At 36.0% G+C, this 18,874-nt stretch overlaps 4 protein-coding genes across 9 annotated transcripts; 1 reads left to right on the plus strand and 3 right to left on the minus strand.

Annotated features, from left to right (window-relative positions):
- Positions 1-442: 442 nt before the first annotated feature.
- On the minus strand, positions 443-3,216 carry LOC8258245. Of its 4 annotated transcripts, XM_048374191.1 has the most exons (7): positions 3,198-3,216; positions 2,990-3,078; positions 2,734-2,871; positions 2,260-2,333; positions 2,069-2,148; positions 1,184-1,335; positions 443-675 (listed from the first exon to the last, which is right to left on the minus strand). In XM_048374191.1, the coding sequence occupies exons 2-7, from the start codon at positions 2,991-2,993 to the stop codon at positions 599-601; spliced, it is 525 nt and encodes a 174-aa protein (XP_048230148.1). In that variant the 5' UTR covers positions 2,994-3,078; positions 3,198-3,216; the 3' UTR covers positions 443-598. The 4 variants fall into 4 exon arrangements, with proteins under 4 accessions (XP_048230148.1, XP_015579016.1, XP_048230147.1 ...); XM_015723530.3 differs by lacking the exon at positions 3,198-3,216 and having other exon boundaries at positions 2,990-3,128; XM_048374190.1 differs by lacking the exon at positions 3,198-3,216 and having other exon boundaries at positions 3,019-3,124.
- A 57-nt stretch (positions 3,217-3,273) lies between these two features.
- Positions 3,274-6,446, plus strand: LOC8258247 (pentatricopeptide repeat-containing protein At3g29290). Its single transcript, XM_015723534.3, has 2 exons — positions 3,274-5,331; positions 5,910-6,446. Exons 1-2 carry the CDS (start codon positions 3,640-3,642, stop codon positions 6,090-6,092), a joined length of 1,875 nt encoding a protein of 624 aa, XP_015579020.2. The 5' UTR covers positions 3,274-3,639; the 3' UTR covers positions 6,093-6,446.
- Positions 6,447-6,815: 369 nt separating this feature from the next.
- LOC8258248 (chaperone protein ClpB3, chloroplastic) lies at positions 6,816-12,792 on the minus strand. Its single transcript, XM_002526030.4, has 10 exons — positions 12,332-12,792; positions 11,921-12,139; positions 11,499-11,736; positions 10,845-11,040; positions 10,320-10,374; positions 9,999-10,149; positions 9,561-9,869; positions 8,854-9,119; positions 7,665-8,588; positions 6,816-7,455 (listed from the first exon to the last, which is right to left on the minus strand). Exons 1-10 carry the CDS (start codon positions 12,566-12,568, stop codon positions 7,129-7,131), a joined length of 2,922 nt encoding a protein of 973 aa, XP_002526076.1. The 5' UTR covers positions 12,569-12,792; the 3' UTR covers positions 6,816-7,128.
- A 2,563-nt stretch (positions 12,793-15,355) lies between these two features.
- On the minus strand, positions 15,356-18,820 carry LOC8258250 (membrane-anchored ubiquitin-fold protein 2). 3 transcript variants are annotated; one of them, XM_048375102.1, is made up of 5 exons: positions 18,604-18,820; positions 17,627-17,893; positions 16,533-16,697; positions 15,883-15,969; positions 15,356-15,770 (listed from the first exon to the last, which is right to left on the minus strand). In XM_048375102.1, exons 2-4 carry the CDS (start codon positions 17,757-17,759, stop codon positions 15,914-15,916), a joined length of 354 nt encoding a protein of 117 aa, XP_048231059.1. In that variant the 5' UTR covers positions 17,760-17,893; positions 18,604-18,820; the 3' UTR covers positions 15,356-15,770; positions 15,883-15,913. The 3 variants fall into 3 exon arrangements, with proteins under 3 accessions (XP_048231059.1, XP_002526078.2, XP_025014361.1); XM_002526032.4 differs by having other exon boundaries at positions 18,424-18,818; XM_025158593.2 differs by lacking the exon at positions 18,604-18,820 and adding an exon at positions 18,179-18,355.
- Positions 18,821-18,874: the final 54 nt, after the last annotated feature.

Raw genomic sequence — 18,874 nt, forward strand, 5'->3', positions numbered from 1 at the left:
GATGTAAGTAAAACACTAGTGTCAGGAGCAATGCAGCTATAAGATGATGTTGGATTCAGTTTTCTTTCCCCATAATTCCAAGTTTTGTTCTGAAATGTGAACCCTTATCAGTTCCTTTTATCTTCACTGCTAATCTGGAAATAAATTCCCAAGCGGCAGCTAATTATTAAGGTGCCACCAGAGTATTTTTGAATGGACGGTTGTCATTAAACAAGAAGTTTAAGGTTGCCCTCAAAGACGCACATCCAGAAGCTCGCCCAATGACTCGAACTTGGCAGTCTGAGTTGCTTATTGAACCTGATCATATTATTAACTGTACCCAGGTTTTACCATAATGGTACTGATGTGGGATTTGGAATGCAAAAGAGTCTTCAGTTTGCCCTTTGCCCTTATGGCCATGCATGGGACTAGCAAAACTTTAATTTGTGCTCATTTCAGGGGATTGTCACTCAAAATCATCAAATAGAAGACTAAACATTAGCAGACAGGTAAATAGAGTTTCAATTACTGTAATAAAGGCAGGTCTCCTTGGGTAAAGAACCTCGTCAACCTATGGTAACAGCTATCTACAAAAATGCCTTCATGCGTAATAAATGTGTCAGATCATAATGTCTTTCATGTTCTTGTCATCTGCTTCAAAATCCAGCCCCGAAATCCTCATCTTCCCGATATTGACTGCACATTTTCAAAACAAGAGTGAGCAGATATACGATGCATTTCAGGCTGTAAATATGGGACGTACAACTACTAAATCCAATATTTTAAGTTTCTTGCAAGCTATGTCAAAATTATAGCACAGAGCTCGCGCACATACACACACACAAGGGGGCAAAGAAAGAAAACAGTGCATATAATCTGCAATGGTCAAGTACTGGACAGTATCAAGGGCCAATATGGAGGCGCACAATACTTGGAAGAAAAGACTTTCGACTTATATGAAAATTGAGAAATTCTTCAGATAAGGAGTAAAAAATATTAGCAATATAACAATTTGAGATTGGCACATATCTAACAAGCCTAATTTGCAGCATGTTCTCACTGGCTATGAAGCACAAAATATAGAATCTATCTACGTCACCTGATGAAACTGAAAATGACTTCTTGAAATGATGACCAAGTTCAAGGAAGAATAGCCTAAGCAGCCAGCAAGTATTTTCATTAATTAAAAAGGTGGATTACTTACCAACAGCATCTAGCCCGGCTAATTTTGGCATGAACTTCCTTATATGCTCTTCTGCAGCTTTATCAGCTTTCAATGTCTCACATACAAATGAAACAAAAATCTTTTTCTTCCCATGCTTTTCTTCTGCCATAGCTACAACATCCTTTTCCCAGCTGTAAGAATGGCCACATCAGTTTGTTATTCATAAGGAAATAAAGTTGGGCTCAGGGGAAGATACAAGGAACCAAAGATGAAGGTTTAATTGGTACTAATGCCCAATACTTAAAAGTCTAGCTAGAACTGTAGTAAAATCTTCATACATATCATCAAGTATATTAAGCTCCATCAGGAAGGAAGTGCTCTGATCACTCAATCATTTCAGATACACCACAAGAAATTGTTCTATTTTTTACTGAACAAGAACTTCACTTTCAGCAAAATGACAGTAAAATGAATTGAAAAGGATTAAAAGAAAAAATAAAACACTTATGACATATAGTAAAATCTTCATACATGTCATCAAGTATATTAAGCTCCATCAGGAAGTGCTCTGATCACTCTATCATATCAGATACACCACAAGAAATTGTTCTATTTTTTACTGAACAAGAAATTCACTTTCAGCAAAATGACAGTAAAATGAAATGAAAAGGATTAAAAAAATAAATAAATCACTTATGACATATGCAAATTGTAACTACTAAGCAGGAAATGTCAGTAAGAGATAGTAGACTAGCATAAATAATAATATAAACACAAAAGACCTTATAGGTCTGCTAATTGATTGTTTATTTTTATTTCTAACTTTCAACTTGATTTCAGCATATGAGGCATTGTTAAAGCTATTATCAAATACAGATAGGCATCAACTAGAACATTTTGAGAATACATAAAAAGATGGCCTACCCATGAGCATGATCAATGTTATGGAAGCGAGCAGCATCATGGCCTCTACACTCAACTACAACAGCTTGTTCTTTCCCACTCTGCCATACATTCATTAGAGGCAACCAAAACATAACATCAAACCTTGATTGTAAACATCGAAGAAAAACAGGAAAGTAGCAAACCAAAGAAAATGACACAGCCCCCCATACATTGTAGTCGATGATTGTAAGCTTGATCAGGCGATAATCCTCACCCCTGCTGCACTCCCTTTCACAAGCCAACTCTTTTCAGAGTAAAGAAATAAGTTTAGAAAGGAAAAACATTGAAAGAAAAGTTCCAACTTAAAATTCATGCAACTAAAGAGCTCTCCCCGCGCCAATCAATGCATCCAATAAGAATCAGTAGTTGCAGCAGTCTTTTCAGCACAATAGCCTTTTTCACTACAGAAACATCATCACCCTCCCCAAATTCCTAAAAAGCATCAACTATTCATCTTGCAGCTCACAATCAACAGTGAGCATAACAACAAAATAATAATTAACAAATATATAATTCTCAGCCCCAAGACTGAAAATCGGGCACAACACAAGAAACAATCCGAATCATGCAATAAAATGTACGAAACAAACCCATTTAAAACACATAAATAAAACATAGAGATAGAAAGATGAAGGTAGGTATACCAGTGCCATGAAGGCCATAGCAAATGGAGTGAGGAAGCTGAATGAAATGGCCTGAGATGGACCCACATGGTAACAAAGCTATTGAAGCCATTCCTTCCTTAACCTCTCTCACTTGCTCTCCATTTGATTCTACTTCCTCTGCCATATTACATACATATGCACGTATGTGTAAAAATAATCAACTATGCAATTAATAAGCAAAGTTTTAAACTTTTAACATCCACTACATGAGGGTAAAGAAAATAAAAGAACTAACCCATCAGTTTAAAATTCTTAAAACCTAACCCTTTAGCTTGTAATTGATGTTCCCCTCAACTGTCGATTTTATTATCACATCAGAGAGGCCTGAAAAAGGGAGAGCTTTTAGTACTGGCATGGGATCCCAAAAGCGGGTGTTTAATTAGCAGGCTTGATTTAATAAACGACAATGACAACCTAATGTCGTTTGCTTCCATGAGACGCACCTCCTAATAAAATTATAGGCCAAAGGCCCAACTGTACCGTTTGTTTGATGATAAAATCTTCTCTGCAGAATCCTTTTCTATTTTCCCGGCTCCCTCGAATCCTCTGATATCCAAATTCTTTTCAGGTAACGGTCAAAAGTTTGAGACTTTTCTCTTAATTAAGCATAAAAGAGCGAGCTTCTTATCATTTATCTGCTTGGTTTTGCTGTCTTTGACATAACTTTTTTCGTGGATGTGACTCTTCATTTTAGTACCTTCTAAGTTCTACTAGTTGCAAGAGCAGCTTTTCCTAAGTGGCAGTGGCTTAGTTATGAAGCTTAGGCTTTTACTTTGCTTTTTCTGAGGTCTTATACTGGATAATGCAACTGGGTATTGCTCTTGGTGCTGGTTAATTGTTGTCTCAAAGACCTTGTATTCAAGTGCACAGTTATATTTCTGTGCCATGTCATTTCTTTACTACTCTACTTTGAGTCCAGTTATGGGGGAATCAATTAATTTGAAATGGAATGGCTTAGCTTGCAAAACTAGATTTTATATGACAAGTAATTATGATTGTAGGGCTTGTTGGAGGAGTTGTCTTTGTAGTTTACACCGTCTTTCAGCTATGAACATGAGTAGAGGTTTTATGGGATGTGGGAGGCTCTATGTAGTTTCAACGTCCATACAGGGATATACATGGTTTAATTTTGTACAATATAAGGTGCATCAGTTTAGACCGATATATGGATTCGCCAGAATGGCAAGTCTGCTAGATACATCGGGTTCAGTTGCTAGCAATGAATCCGGATTTGCATTTGAAGAAAATGAAGAGCAGGAAGTTATTCAAAGTCGAAAAGATGAACTTGATATGGATTCTTTTGAGAAGTATTTGCCTCCTTGGGGAAATTTGACAGTTCATCAGGAACCAGAACTGGATCCTGCAGGTATTGTCCAGCCTTCAATAAGTCCAAGAAATAAAATTAGTCTTGATGAAAGTAGGGTACATCTCTTAGAAGAAGGGAATGAAGAAGAGTTATCAAGAAGGATCTTGATGCTTAGCAGATCCAACAAGGTTAGAAGTGCACTAGAATTGTTTAGGTCCATGGAATTCTCAGGTCTACGACCCAATAGTCATGCCTGTAATTCTTTTATCTCTTGCCTCTTAAGAAACAAACTACTTGACCATGCATTGAGAGTCTTCAAGTTCATGAAGAGAAATGAGATCTCAACAGGTCATACCCATACCTTAATACTAAAAGCAGTTGCCGATATACAGGGTTGTGAATCCTCTCTCTATATGTTTGCCAAATTAGGACTTTCTAGCGAGCAGAATGATTTTGATGTCATTGTTTATAACACAATGTTATCTATTTGTGGAAGAGTGAATAATTGGGTTGACATGGAAAGAATATGGAGAAGTATGAAAGAAAATAGTCACACTGGAACAGAAATTACTTACTCTCTGTTGGTTAGCATTTTTGTGCGCTGTGGCCAGAATGAGCTGGCACTTGATGCTTACACTGAGATGCATCAAAATGGAATTAAACCAAGAGATGACACATTGCAGGCTGTACTTGCGGCATTTACAAAGGAAGGGAAGTGGGAATCTGCTTTAAACGTTTTCCAAAATATGTTGAATCGTGGGCTGAAGCCAAATCTTACTGCATGCAATGCATTGATGAATTCTCTTGGAAAAGCTGGAGAATACAAACTAGCATTCAAGGTACTTGAAAAAGTTAAATCTTTGGGTCACACACCTGATGCATACACATGGAATGCATTGCTTAATGGACTATACAGAGCAAATCAACCTGTTGATGCTCTTCAGCTTTTTGAGAGCATAAAAAGAGGACAGAGCTCTCAAATCAATGAGCATTTATACAACACTGCTTTAATGTCATGCCAGAAGGTTGGTCTATGGGACAAAGCTCTTCAGCTACTGTGGCAGTTGGAATCTTCTGGACTGCCAGTCTCAACTACATCCTACAATCTTGTTATTGGTGCTTGCGAGACTGCCAGAAAGCCAAAAGTTGCATTACAGGTTTATCAGCACATGGTTCACCAGAAGTATACTCCAGACACATTTACTTATTTGTCACTGATAAGAAGTTGCATTTGGGCGTCCCTTTGGGATGAAGTGAAGGACATTCTAGAGGCAAGTTTATTTTTATGACTCTGTGATATGCATACGCATGTTAAATTGTGGTCCATGGTGCTTTATAATGATCTCATTTTAAGATCTATGTGGCTCATACTGATCCACATTTCATGCTAATGCTCTTCGTGCATTCATTTTCATCATTTTTCAACATGTTCTGTTGATGAACTCTAATTGAAGAAATATTTCAATGAGCCAACTGTCTTCAACAAATTTTATATTAAAACAAGAGCTTGCCTTTTGGTATGTCAAATCCTTGACTCCGCCAATATTTGTAGATTAAAAGAAATGACATGTTACCAGTTCGAAACGTTTTCCCTTCTCCCTACCTATTTCCTATGCGCATTCTTGCAAATATTTATGAATTGTTGGACTAATGGACTCTATTTTTATCAAAAGCTGAGATAAATTCCGTTCAGAAATTCAGGTCCTTGGTACTTGTCTGTCATAAGTCAACTGTTCATTGTCTGCTTGAATCTTCTACTCTTTTTGGAAAGGCCATTTTAATTTCCTAGTGGCCTTTGCATTCCAAATTGTTTTCAAAATAAATTTGCTCTTTCTTTCTGTTGTCACAGCAAGTTGCACCAGATGTATCTCTCTACAATGCTGTCGTTCATGGAATGTGTTTGAGAGGCAAGTTCGAATCTGCTAAGAAGCTGTACATGAAGATGCGGAGGAGTGGGCTCAAACCTGACGGGAAGACAAGGGCATTGATGCTTCAGAACCTGAAAAGGGGTGCAACTAAAAGGAGCAGATAGTCTTCTCACCAGACTGTAAATAAGATACATGACAGAGGTCGGGGGAACAAAACACGAAAAACTGAACCATAAACTGATCAGCACTTGTGTTCTATATGTGAATGTGCAAACGCCCCTCTATTTTGCACTTAACAGATATGAATCGCTGCATGATGATATAGGAAAAGAAACTGTTTGTATACCTTAACCTGCAACTGCAAGTTAGTTACTGTACAGACTACTTCTATATATTGCATTCTGGCCATTTCTGAATATGTTGACAACTAGCCGTTACAGGGCTTGTAAATGTAGTGTAACCTTGGAAACAAAATGAAGGCCATTTTGTTTCCATTCAGTTAAAGTTCATTTATTGTCCCTGGAGTGTAACAATCTGGATTGATTACTTGGTACAAAGTTCACAGGTGTTTATCGCAAGCATTATACATATTCCCACATATTCCCAAACTGTAGACGGCAAGACAAACAAACATTTCCAAATAAAACAGATCCTGGTCGTTTCCAATATATCCGTTCCAAGTTCTCGGTTCCTCGGTTAACTGTCATCATGCCTTGCTGAAGGTGAGACACTTGGAGCATAATTTCACCAATTTCCCTAGACTACATTTTTCAAGCAAATGGATTCTCTGCCGTTTGCTACAGCATACTATTTCTCGTCATACGATAGCCAAAAATAATATTATTTGGAGTGTGGAGACCTGATAAACATCAAAATACATTTAAAAATGAAGTCCCAAAAGAATGCATTGTCGATTAGATATATCACATTCTTCCGCTGTCCCTACTTTATTTATCAAGAGTATAAAGCCGTGGTCCTGCTTCCAGAGCAGCAACTCCCTCGGATGGAAAAGGATTTACAAAAATGTCAGGGCAACGAAGCAACCACTGAACTGCTTGAACATTGCAGAAATGTATACCTTGTGGGTGTATATTTTCTATAAGAGGTTTTACATGACGAGTTCATTTAGTATACGCCCAGAATCTCATTTATACAACCTGCTTAAAACATTTTCATAGTTTGGAGAATCAAAAAGATGTCTCAAAGAGTTTGAGAAAGAGCACGATTATCTGCAGCTGCAGTATCTGCATCACTTTCAATTCGTTTGAAGACTAGCTTTTGTTGGGGAAGCTGCCCATTGGAAAATGCTGTAACTTCTGTGTCTATTAACACGGCGTCCTCGTCCTTGAATTCTCCTCTTAAGATACCCTTGGCAAGTTCATTTTCAACGTATTGCTGAATTACACGCTTGACTGGCCTAGCTCCATAGTTGGGGTCATACCCAAGACTCCCTAAAAGATCCACAGCTGCCTCAGTCACTCGTAGTTTCATCTTCCGATCTGCAACCCTCTGTTGCACTCTTTCCAACTGTAATGTCCACAAGAAAATGATATGATGATGTGAGAAATATGAAAACTAGAGAATTATATCCAAAATGACAAAAAAGCTTCAGCCAGTCAATAGAATATCACATGCTCTGCTGATCTTTCATCTCCAACAGTTTGTAAGCTGCTGAAAAGGGTTGCTGAATTAAAACCAGTCATGCTAAACAATCTTCGAGGAAAAAAAAAATTTACCTGTAATTTGACAATACTGTTTATCTGAGATCTATCCAGAGGCTGGAAGACTATGTATTCGTCAACCCTGTTCATGAATTCCGGTCGAAAGACTGATCTTGCAGCTTCCATAACCCTCTGCTTGATAGTTTCATAAGCTACCTCCTTTGGCATGTCATCATCTGTGTCCAGTATGTACTGTGAACCCACATTGGAAGTCATAATGATGACGGTGTTGGTGAAACTAACAGTGCGACCCTGCGAATCAGTCACCCTCCCATCATCTAATATCTGGAGGAAGACATTAAACACATCAGCATGGGCCTTTTCTATCTCATCAAAGAGAATAACTGCATATGGCCTCCTGCGAACTGTCTCTGTCAACTGTCCCCCTTCCTCATACCCTACGTAACCAGGTGGTGCACCAATCAACCGTGAAACTGCATGCTTTTCCATGTATTCGCTCATGTCAATTCGTACAAGGGCTTCTTCTGTGTTGAACATATACGAGGCTAGTGCTTTAGCTAATTCTGTTTTTCCAACACCAGTGGGACCCATGAACATGAAGCTAGCAATTGGACGCCTAGGATCCGAGAGACCGGCACGAGACCTCTGGATTGCCTCAGCAACTGCTTTCACTGCAGGATCCTGGCCTACCACACGTTTATGCAGCTCTTCCTCCAAATGTAGCAGCTTTTCTCTTTCTGATTGCTTGAGCTTAGAAAGAGGGATGCCAGTCCACTTGCTGACGACTTCAGCAATATCATCTCCTGTAACTTCTTCTCTCAGCATGGACTTTCCAGATCTCATATACTCATCCAACTCTTTCTCAGCAATTTCAAGTTGTCGTTGCAAAGAGTTCAAGCTACCATACTTCAGTTCAGCAGCACGATTGAGATCATACTCACGCTCAGCCTGCTGAATCTCAAGATTTACCCTGTCGATCTGCATAAAGTTTTTTTTATAGAAAAAAGTCAGATACAGAATGCTTCTAGTTAGCTATTTCATATGATTTGAGATTGAGTATCTCCTTATTTTTAGTAAAACATTTTGAAGTCGAATACTGAATTCCTTCTTAGGTTCTTGTTTCTAAAGATCATTTTGCTTTGACCTTGCTGACTAATATTAGACTGGTTGAACACGTACTGTAGCAAAGACATTTCCAGTGAAAAATCACTAACAGATACGATAATAGCAGTAATAGGAATACCTCTTCCTTTATGGACTGAATACGTGTCATGACTGTCTTCTCATGCTCCCATTGCTCTGTCAGCTCAGCTTGTTTCTTCTTTAACAGAGACAACTCAGCATCCAGACGGCTCAACCTGTCTCTTGAAGCTCTATCTGTGTCATTTGTAAGAGATAACTTCTCCATCTCCAGTTTTAGTACTGAACGGTCAATCTCATCAAGGGCAGTAGGTTTTGAAGTGATCTCCATTTTCAGTTTTGCAGCTGCTTCGTCAACTAGATCAATAGCTGCCATTTCAAAAATCATGAGCAATCACTGGAGCTTGTACATGCTAAAGTTAATTTTGTACAGTTCAGGTGTTCATGTAAATTGCACAATATGCAGCTGGAAACAAAGATTTCATCTAAAGCCGCAAGTTCTGTATGAAATATAAAAAGCAAACGACAAATAGTAATTTTACAACATTCGTTCTCAATCCTGGGGATAGCCACTGAATTTTCTGCTCAGCATCTTTAGCTTACCAATTTGATATTGAGTTAAATATTTAATGCAATGACAGTTTCAGGAGAATCAGTAAGCAGCATAGAATTCTTTTCTTGGCACATCAATTGCGACTGCTAAATGATCATGCATTATAACAATGCAAAAGTGACCATCCATAAAAAAAGTTTATATGAAATACAATCACTGAACCATCAGGCTGTAATATATCTATGCAATAGTTTTACCTTTGTCAGGCAAAAACCTTCCACTGATGTAACGGTCAGATAGAATTGCAGCTTCCACAAGTGCGCTGTCAGATATACGAACTCCATGATGCAGTTCATATCTTTCACGCAATCCCCGAAGTATAGAGATTGTGTCTTCTACTGAAGGTTGATCAACATAAACTTGCTGGAAACGACGCTCCAAGGCTGGATCCTTCTCAATATATTTTCGATACTCATCCAGTGTGGTTGCACCAATGCACCGTAGCTCTCCTCGACCAAGCATAGGCTTCAAGAGATTACCCGCATCCATTGCACCATTTGTAGCACCTGAATAGATGACGGCAGATCATTCACAGGTATGCAAATTGTTATATCCATGCTACCTCCCTTGAGATTATTAATGTATATCACGAAGTGACGGAACTTTCATAAAAGGATATCTGACATGCATTTTACCTGCCCCAACTACTGTGTGAATCTCATCAATGAAAAGGATAATCTGACCATCTGACTCTGTAACTTCTTTAAGCACAGCCTTGAGTCTATCTTCAAATTCTCCTCGATATTTTGCTCCAGCAATTAATGCACCCATATCCAGGGATATTAGCTGGAAAACAGAAGTGGACACATCAGCACCAGATTTACTAGGCAGGTTGATTTAGACAAAAAGAAGCAACAGCCTGCACTCGGTAATGTTTCCCACTCTCCCAGAGGAGAAAAGGAGAGAGCAAACAATCCATAGTGAAACAGAATTGCACTTGCACATTAAGAACACACCTTCCTGTTCATCAGAGCTTGAGGCACATCCCCTTGCACAATTCTCTGGGCAAGCCTATACAAAAGGCGGAGTCAGTTATATCTACTGAAGACTGAAAGCACTTGGTAGGAAATCTAAAGTAGCTAGAACTTAGACTAGACCAAAATAATTCAAAAATTCTCTGCACAACTTCATCCTGGATCCAGAACCTCAAACCGACTCCATTACAAGTAAGCATGATCAGAACTCAGCACATGCTCAAATATATTGATTTCTTCATCATACTTACATATTATGTAGTCATGAGAGAATATGCCACCATAGGAAGGTTATTCTAACTCCAAAGTTTAAAAAAAAAAACATTGGGATGCTAACACCGTCAGCACAAAGATGGACAAAGGATGGCCTATTAGATGACAGGCAAAATAAATCATGAACTGGCCTGAACAGGAAGTCAGGAACCCCAAGCCTAACGAAAATTCCCCCCCCTCCCTTTCTCTCCCGGCCCTACCCTAAAAACATGCAAAGATTTAATTCATGCTTACCCTTCAGAAATTGCAGTTTTTCCAACACCTGGTTCACCAATCAGCACAGGGTTGTTCTTTGTTCTCCTAGAGAGAATCTGGATACATCTGCGTATCTCATCATCCCTTCCAATTACAGGGTCAAGCTTTCCTGCTTTCGCCATGGCGGTCAAATCTTTACCATATTTCTCCAGTGCTTCATACTTTCCTTCTGGATCTGTTAGAACCAACAGCGTGACGTGAGACATGTTTACAGTAGAAAGGTTCCAACACCTTAAAAGCAATAAAACCAACAAGTAAAACCATATGAAACATGTCATATTTAAACACTGAACGTTACAAAGAAAGCCAAATTTAAAAAGCAATCATCAGCATTTCAAGTGCAAAAGGAGTTGGGAAATGTTTCCAGCCTACAGCATTGTAACAACATATGGTGCAAGCTTGATGACTAAATTTTGAATTGAACTGTAGCATGGTTCAAAAGAATAGCTAAGCTTGAATAAATTTGTACTTGAGCAACTGAAGTCTTGAATTAGTTAATAGGTGCAAACCATGACAAAATGAAACATTTAAGGAAGAATATATAACTATAGCATACATGAAGTATAAACACGTCTAGATGCATGATGCACCTATACATCCATCTACACAAGCTTAAGAAGAGAACTTTTCTACCTTGGTCTATAACAGATTGGCGTCCCCTTATTGATTCAACAGCAGATTTCACTGTTTGCAGAGATATCTGAAAATCCCTAAACAATTGCTTTCCAAATCGTTGATCCTGAGCAAAAGCAAGAACCAAGTGCTCAACAGAAACAAATGAATCACCATATTCTTTCTTATAATCCCTGGCTCGCTGGATCAAAGCCTCCAAATCACGTCCTAACATTGAACCAGCAGATTCACCAAGAACCTAGGGTAATTTAAAAGTTAAACCAATCAGAATATTATAAGTAATATTTTCCTTACATGCAATCATTCAGTATAAAGAAGCATCCATCTCGACTTAAATTATGCATTGGTTATATATTTATTACAAATGCACCTGAATTTAACAACACAAATAATAAATAAAAAAAAGAAATTTCAGAAATAACCTTAGGTTGCCGCTGTATAAACTTATCAGTAGCTTCTAAGAGCCGAGTATTATCAACTCCAACTTTAGAAAAGATCCTTCTAGCAAGCCCATTTTTCTGCTCTAATAATGCTTTCATTAAATGCTCAGTCTCTACTATCTGATGCTTATTCTCTTTAGCCACATCAGGTGAAGACACAATTCCTTGCCATGCCAGTTCTGTGAACTCTTGTTGAGTAATCTGTTCAAAAGAATTTAGCAAAAACCAAGTCACTATAACAAAGGCAAAATTTAATATATATATATATATATATATATATATATATATATATATATATATATATATACTAAAAAAATTAGAACGTTGTGAGAGAGATTAAAAATTCAAGAAAAAAACCCAAGTCATAACCAATGTAAAAAAAGAGTACTTTACCCTTCCATTAGAAGAAGCATCACATCGAACAATGAAAGATCTTCTTGGAGTATTAGTGGAAACCCTGTGATAATTAAGAGAAGGATTTCTGTGCTTTTTCTTTAAATGAAGTGAGTTTAAAGAACTGGGTTTTGAAGGTAAGGTTAGAAATTGAGCAAACAATGTGTTTCTGTTACTTTGATGAGGTGGACAAATGGTTACTCCATTGAACGACGCCATTGTTGGTGTTGCAGCCATTGCAGGCAGGTGAAATTGAGAGAGAGCAGGAGAGAGAGGAATTGAGTGGGAATGAAGGAATTGAAACAAAAGGGAAAGAGGGAATTTGATTTTCTTTTGTAAAGAACTAATAAAGAGAGAAAAGAGTTGCAAGTGTTTGTTATAGTAGAAAGAGGCAATCTTGTGGAGTGTTCATGAAAGCTCGAGATTTTGTTTGGATGTACAAAGGAGGCGCGTACAGTTTGTGGGTTTCCTCCATGTGCATACACGTGGCTCATTTCTGGGTATTCAATTATAGATATGAAAAGAGAATGTGGAGAATGGAGATCATTACAAAATTCTTTTATGAGATTGTAATTTGGCCAAAATTAGTGCAATGTTTTTGTTTCTTTTGGCTCATTAATCTTTTCTTTTCTATATACAAATACCAGAAGAGAAATTTAAAGCATTTAATTTAAATTCAAATATGTAAATATGTATGTATTTTCTATAAAAAGTATTTTAAAAAATATTAAAATTAAAATCTAAAATCAATGATTTTGATATCAGGAAATGTCTAATAAACATTTTACAATTTATCTTTTATTTTATTTTTATTTCTATAAATATCAATGCTATTAATGTGTTTCTTTTCTTTTTTAAAACCTTAGTTAATACAGAGAATATAATTAAAAATATTAATTAATAAATATAAAAAAATTATTATTTGTAAATTAAACTCAAAATAAAGATTGAAGTTATGGAATTTGAGAGCAAAATGGAAATTTTGCTTTATATTTAAAAGATATAAAATAAAATAAATTATATTTTTTAATAAAACAAAAAATTTGATATACATAAAAAAAAATATTAATCAATAAAAATACAAAAATTTATTATTTGTAAATTAAGATAAAAGTTGTGGAATTTGAGAATGAAATGGACCTTTTGCTTTATATTTAAAAGATATAAAATAGATTAAATTATATTTTTTAATAAAATAAAAATTTGATAGTATAAATAGAACAGGACAGGTTTGAACTTAATAAAATATATATAAAAAAGTTGAGATTGTTGACCGACCTTAGTTTGTGTTTTTTTCTTTTTTAAATTTTTTGGAGACAAATTCAGGTTCGAAATTAAGAAAATATATATAAAAAAGAAATGAAATGAGATGAAGTGTTGTGGGGAACATTAGTGCCATGCTGAAATGAACGGATTACTTTTTTTCTTTATATCCAAAGTTGGAAGGAAATAAAGATTTTATGGACCACAAATAACATTAGGGACTTTTCCGTTCCAAAAATTTAAAGAATCCTAAAAACGACAACTTTTGCGTCATTATCTGACCGAACGACGAGTCATTTTAATCATGCGAGCTGCTCTATTGGGCTTGGACATCTACGGTTCGTTTCACACGGCCCAATACTATCCAGTGTCACGAGTTCCCTCGTGTGAGCCCATTATCAAATACATTATTGAATTTCTTACATCAGTATTTTCGGAAACTAAATTCATCATTTTATATTACAAGTTAAGTTTGATAATATATATATATATATATATATACATATTTAAAGATGTATATCCTTTTAGCTAAACATATAAGGAACTGGTTCATCTTTTTATTTTTAATAGAAATTTATGTAGGACACAATATTAATAGGAGGGAGAAAAGAAATTATATTATATTATAATTATTTACATATAGTAATAGATTATAATATTTATAAGAAAAAATAACAAGTAAAATAGATCACTTATAGAGAAAGTGTCCAAAATAGAACGTTGCTAGTATTTCTTTTTATCCGTTTTATTACGTAGAATATTTACATGAGTTATAAACAAAAAAAGAAAAAAAAAAGAAATGGAAATTGATTTTATATAATCTGTTCAATGCATAATTTAGGATTTAATTTAAGAATATTACAACCACCGATTTAACAAACTTTTGTACTTCTCTCTTAATTTTATATTATAGTAACTATTTGTCCGTATTTCTTTATGAATAAAGAATTCATAATCCGACAAAGGGATTTTCTTTAAGAAAGAGGAAGAAGAAAAGGCATGAAATGTGACTGTTATTTATTTCCAGAGGCGTAAAAGGGGAAGCTGGCACTTCTTGCAATTGTGTCCCTGGAGGGCATAATGGTTCATGATCCAAACAAAATTATAAAATTTTGGAATTTGGGAGACCTCACTATATGTATAAACCTTGGCATTTCTTGCAATTGATGCAATTCATATAAAATGCCACTTTTTTTTTTCTAAACTATTTGAGAACTACCTCTAATAGTAGCACTCTAATTTGGTAAGCAACAACATGGATAAAAACAAGTAAAAAAACTATCTTAAAGCACTAATAAAACCACCATATTTGACAATTTCTTACCAATCATGCCCCCAGTTGCACTTCTACTCTCTTTGCTAAAAGTGACAATTCTAAGATCTCACTTGCCACCACCCACCAACCCCATCTATCTGCAGACAAGTTTTCCAGCTAAACCCCACCCACCTTAATGTAATATGCATTTAATAACTTTCCCAGGACAATCCAGGGTGGAAGCTGTCTATATATGATGATACTAATCCATTTTGGCAAGAGAGTTGCAGGAAATTCTAACTAACTAAGGGTCATGGTTTTAGATATCTCCAGCAAAATTTGACTTGCTTATTTGGTGGAGGGGGGAGAACATGCCACCATCTATATATAAATTTAATACAAGCAAGTTACCTTCATCTTTGCACATATATGGAAATGAGAATAAGTATTTCATGTTTAATGTAGAATCTGACAGACACTAGCACGCAGCGTTTCAAACGCGAAGGGAACAATCAAAGGTGTTTGTGTTCAGAATCTTATTGCATGCTGCCGTTCAGCTGGCAGATTTAACTATTGGGTGCTTCAAGTTTTAACTTGGTAAAATAATGACCATCGACATGAACTTGGAATACTTGGTCAGATTGTGCAACTACAAATGATACAAGACAACATAACACAAACATAAAATGAAAAATTATGAGAATATGCACCTATTTGAAATTTTCGACATAAATATTGACATCTCATTGCATACAGGCAGAGTTGAATCAAACTTGAGATTTAATCATTGTATACCGAATGGATTGACGAAGCCAAAAGACCTGCACCAAATGTGACCTGTGATAAGCACGCATGATGCCCCTGCTTCTCATCAATCAAGAATTCACCAGCTTGTTTTCTAAACCAGCCCAAAACTCTTCACTGTTGTAATTAAAGAATATGAGAAAGAAAGAAAAGGAACTAATAGAACAATAATTTTGAGATTGAGACACCTGCATTGGTGATGAAAGAGATATCAAGTAACTAAATTTACCTTGATGTCATCCCTGCTCATGGAGCTGCAACTATAATATAACACAAACGCATTTGTTCTGCTTCGGTTGGCTTGATGATTTCTTTTCTGCTCCATCGGAAAGATAAAATTCATATAAGAAACTTTTAATAATTATTATATTTATTTTATTTATTTTAAAAAGGAACTAGTAAGAAAATCAATTCAAAATTAAACTTTGACAATGAGAAAAAGCCAATGCAATTATAGCTTATGTAGCTGGGAGCCAGTAGTGCTTTCCTTATGAGATGACCAATAACGGCATAAGCAACATAAATTATTGTTTACAAGGAGGTTTTCCGGGACAATAAAAATATTTCACACATGGGGTCATAGAAATGCCGCTTACCACTCAACATAAACAAGAAACAAAGAAAATAAAGAATGAGATGGGCTGCCATTTCTCATTTCATAATGAGAAATGAGAAAAAGAAATAAAGTAGCTTTATGGAGCACTAAAAAAAATGAGAAAAAGAAAGGCCAATGGGAAATTAGATGCCTGTATAATCCTAGAAAGAAACAAAAAATCACCATGCAAATTCCACAGTGCTCAAACAAAAGGAAGAAAGGAATATAAAATGCAATTGACTATAGTTTCTGACTTCCTGGAAGGTCATAGATATGACTAGCACCTTTCTCGGAGGAAGATGGTTGAACTACTACATGCATGGTTGTAACTCCACCAGGGATATCACACAGGGGGCTCCGGCATTCCCCTACTGTTTTGTTGTTCTCCAATATCTTTCCTGCACTTATTAATTTGACGTCTTTCACTGTCCTTGGTCCATTCTCCTTTTCTGGTCAAACATATAACAGGTTCACCTAATATCAGTGATTTAAGGCAGAAAGTATTGAATACTAGAAAAATATCAAAGTTCACGAGTATAAAATCTTGTGATTATAACAGAGTACGAGCAGATATAAATAGAAGACTTGAGAGACTGTTCTAGAATCAGTGAGCAATCTGAAGCTCTATAACCATTTTTCCAGTTCAGTCTTGCTACTTCCCAGTAATTTTCATATTAGCTGCAAGTTAAAAATGAAATTCCACTGGCATTGCGGAATAAATGGAACTAAAACTTACATGATTCATATCCTAAAATAACTTTTTATCTACCCATGGTGCTATACTATGCTAGCAAATCTCTAATTATTTCAATGTGTAAATTACAAGAACAACATAGATAACAAAACAAGTGTTTTTGAAAGAATTGTGTAATCACTTGTAACACTGCAGAATTTGATTATGATTAATGAACCATAATCTATGTGCTGCACACTTTTAATGCCTCCTTAAAGAGTAATCTGAAATCCAAAGAAGCCTATAATCTACTCTCATAGATATTGCATATCTTTTGTGCCAGAACAATATGCAAGGGAGGTAAACCAGCAAGGGGACCTGGCCAAAAGCTCCTCCTATCTCCATGATTACATGCAGGCATAGAAGCATAAGTATGTTGTCAAGGATACTGAGTTGGAAAGTTTGCTTCAAAAGACTAAAGGATAATAAAAAATTTCAGTTAGTTGCTATTTCAGAAAGGTAATCTCCAATTGATGATTTTATGACATTGTGAAAGGTAGGATTAGTTAGTGGATAACAAATGATTCATTAAAAGACTTGCAAAGTTTATGATATATGTTAAAGATTCTTCCTTCCTAGTATGAAATTTCTGACCAGAAAAATAATGATTTGAAATTATTAAGTGAAATAAAAAGCTCAACTGACCTTTAGGCCATTGAGCAAGAATGCTCTCTTTCAAGGTCGCAACACTTGTAGCAGCAGGAAAGGTTTTGGGGCCAATATCCGATCCATCAGTCAATCTAAACTTGATCTCTAACTGATTTTGCACTGCAGCCATCTCCAAAAGACCACCAACTTCCAATCTAAAATATTCACAAAGCCTCAATTGAATTTTCTGTCAGAAATCAATAGCCCACTCAAAAGCACTTCTTTATGTTCTTCACAAATCACCAAGATTCTAAATCAGTGACTCTGCATAGTTAAAGTAGAAACAGAATTAGAAAGAGTGGCTCCAATACACATATGTCACTCACACACACACAGACACACATATGATACAAGTATTGAAATGGAAACTAGAGGCAAAAAGGAAATAGCAGCAGAGATTTAGCCTTAAATTAGGACATCTAGCAACCCAAATTAGTAAATCAAATATGATCAGTTGAGCCGATCCAAAAATATAAATCATTTTCTTGCAACAAATCATGCCTGAGAAAAGTGCGGAAAGAAAATACAAACAAATGTAGAGTGACATACACACTCACTAACAGGCCAAAAACCAACAAATCACCAAAAATCACAAAACTTCCTACAATCCTGAACTTGATATTTCTCCAAATCAATTCAATCGGCAGTTCTGCTACCGTCAGAAGAAGAAGAAAGAAACAAGAACAAAAAGAACGCAAAAGTCAACTCAAAAACCTCAACTTGGTCACGAGCAAACCAATCAAATACCAAAATAAATACTTAAAAGATTTGAAAAATCCAATGGTTTAGCTTACTTGTCAGTAAAACTGATCCGGGTCAATCTTGTTTTGGGCTAAAAAGGCCAAGCTAAAGAAAAAGAAGAAGAGAGAAGTGATGCGCATGTATACGAATAGTGTGAATGATAAAAGGAGAGAAAGAGATCAAATAAATCCCCAGAGAAGAGAAGAGGCTATTTCGCAGTTTTCAAAGTCTACCAATTCTGTGGTCAATGCTTCCATTCTTTTGCCCTTCTCTCCTAGCAATCTCCTATGACCATGGAAATGGACACATTCTCTCTCTTTCTATTACGAAGACTGGAAGACTGACTCACCTTTTTGGCCCAAGTACCCCTCACAATACCATGTTGTACTCTACCTATAATGTTGATATAAAATGGATCATTTTTTTGTTTCTCGTCACACCCATTATCTTGTGTAATGCCTACTGATTCTCCATTATAGCTATTGATTATTGATTAAAGAATTA

The sequence above is a fragment of the Ricinus communis genome, chromosome 5 (genome assembly GCF_019578655.1).
Source record: "Ricinus communis isolate WT05 ecotype wild-type chromosome 5, ASM1957865v1, whole genome shotgun sequence".
NCBI classification, from domain to species: Eukaryota; Viridiplantae; Streptophyta; class Magnoliopsida; order Malpighiales; family Euphorbiaceae; genus Ricinus; species Ricinus communis.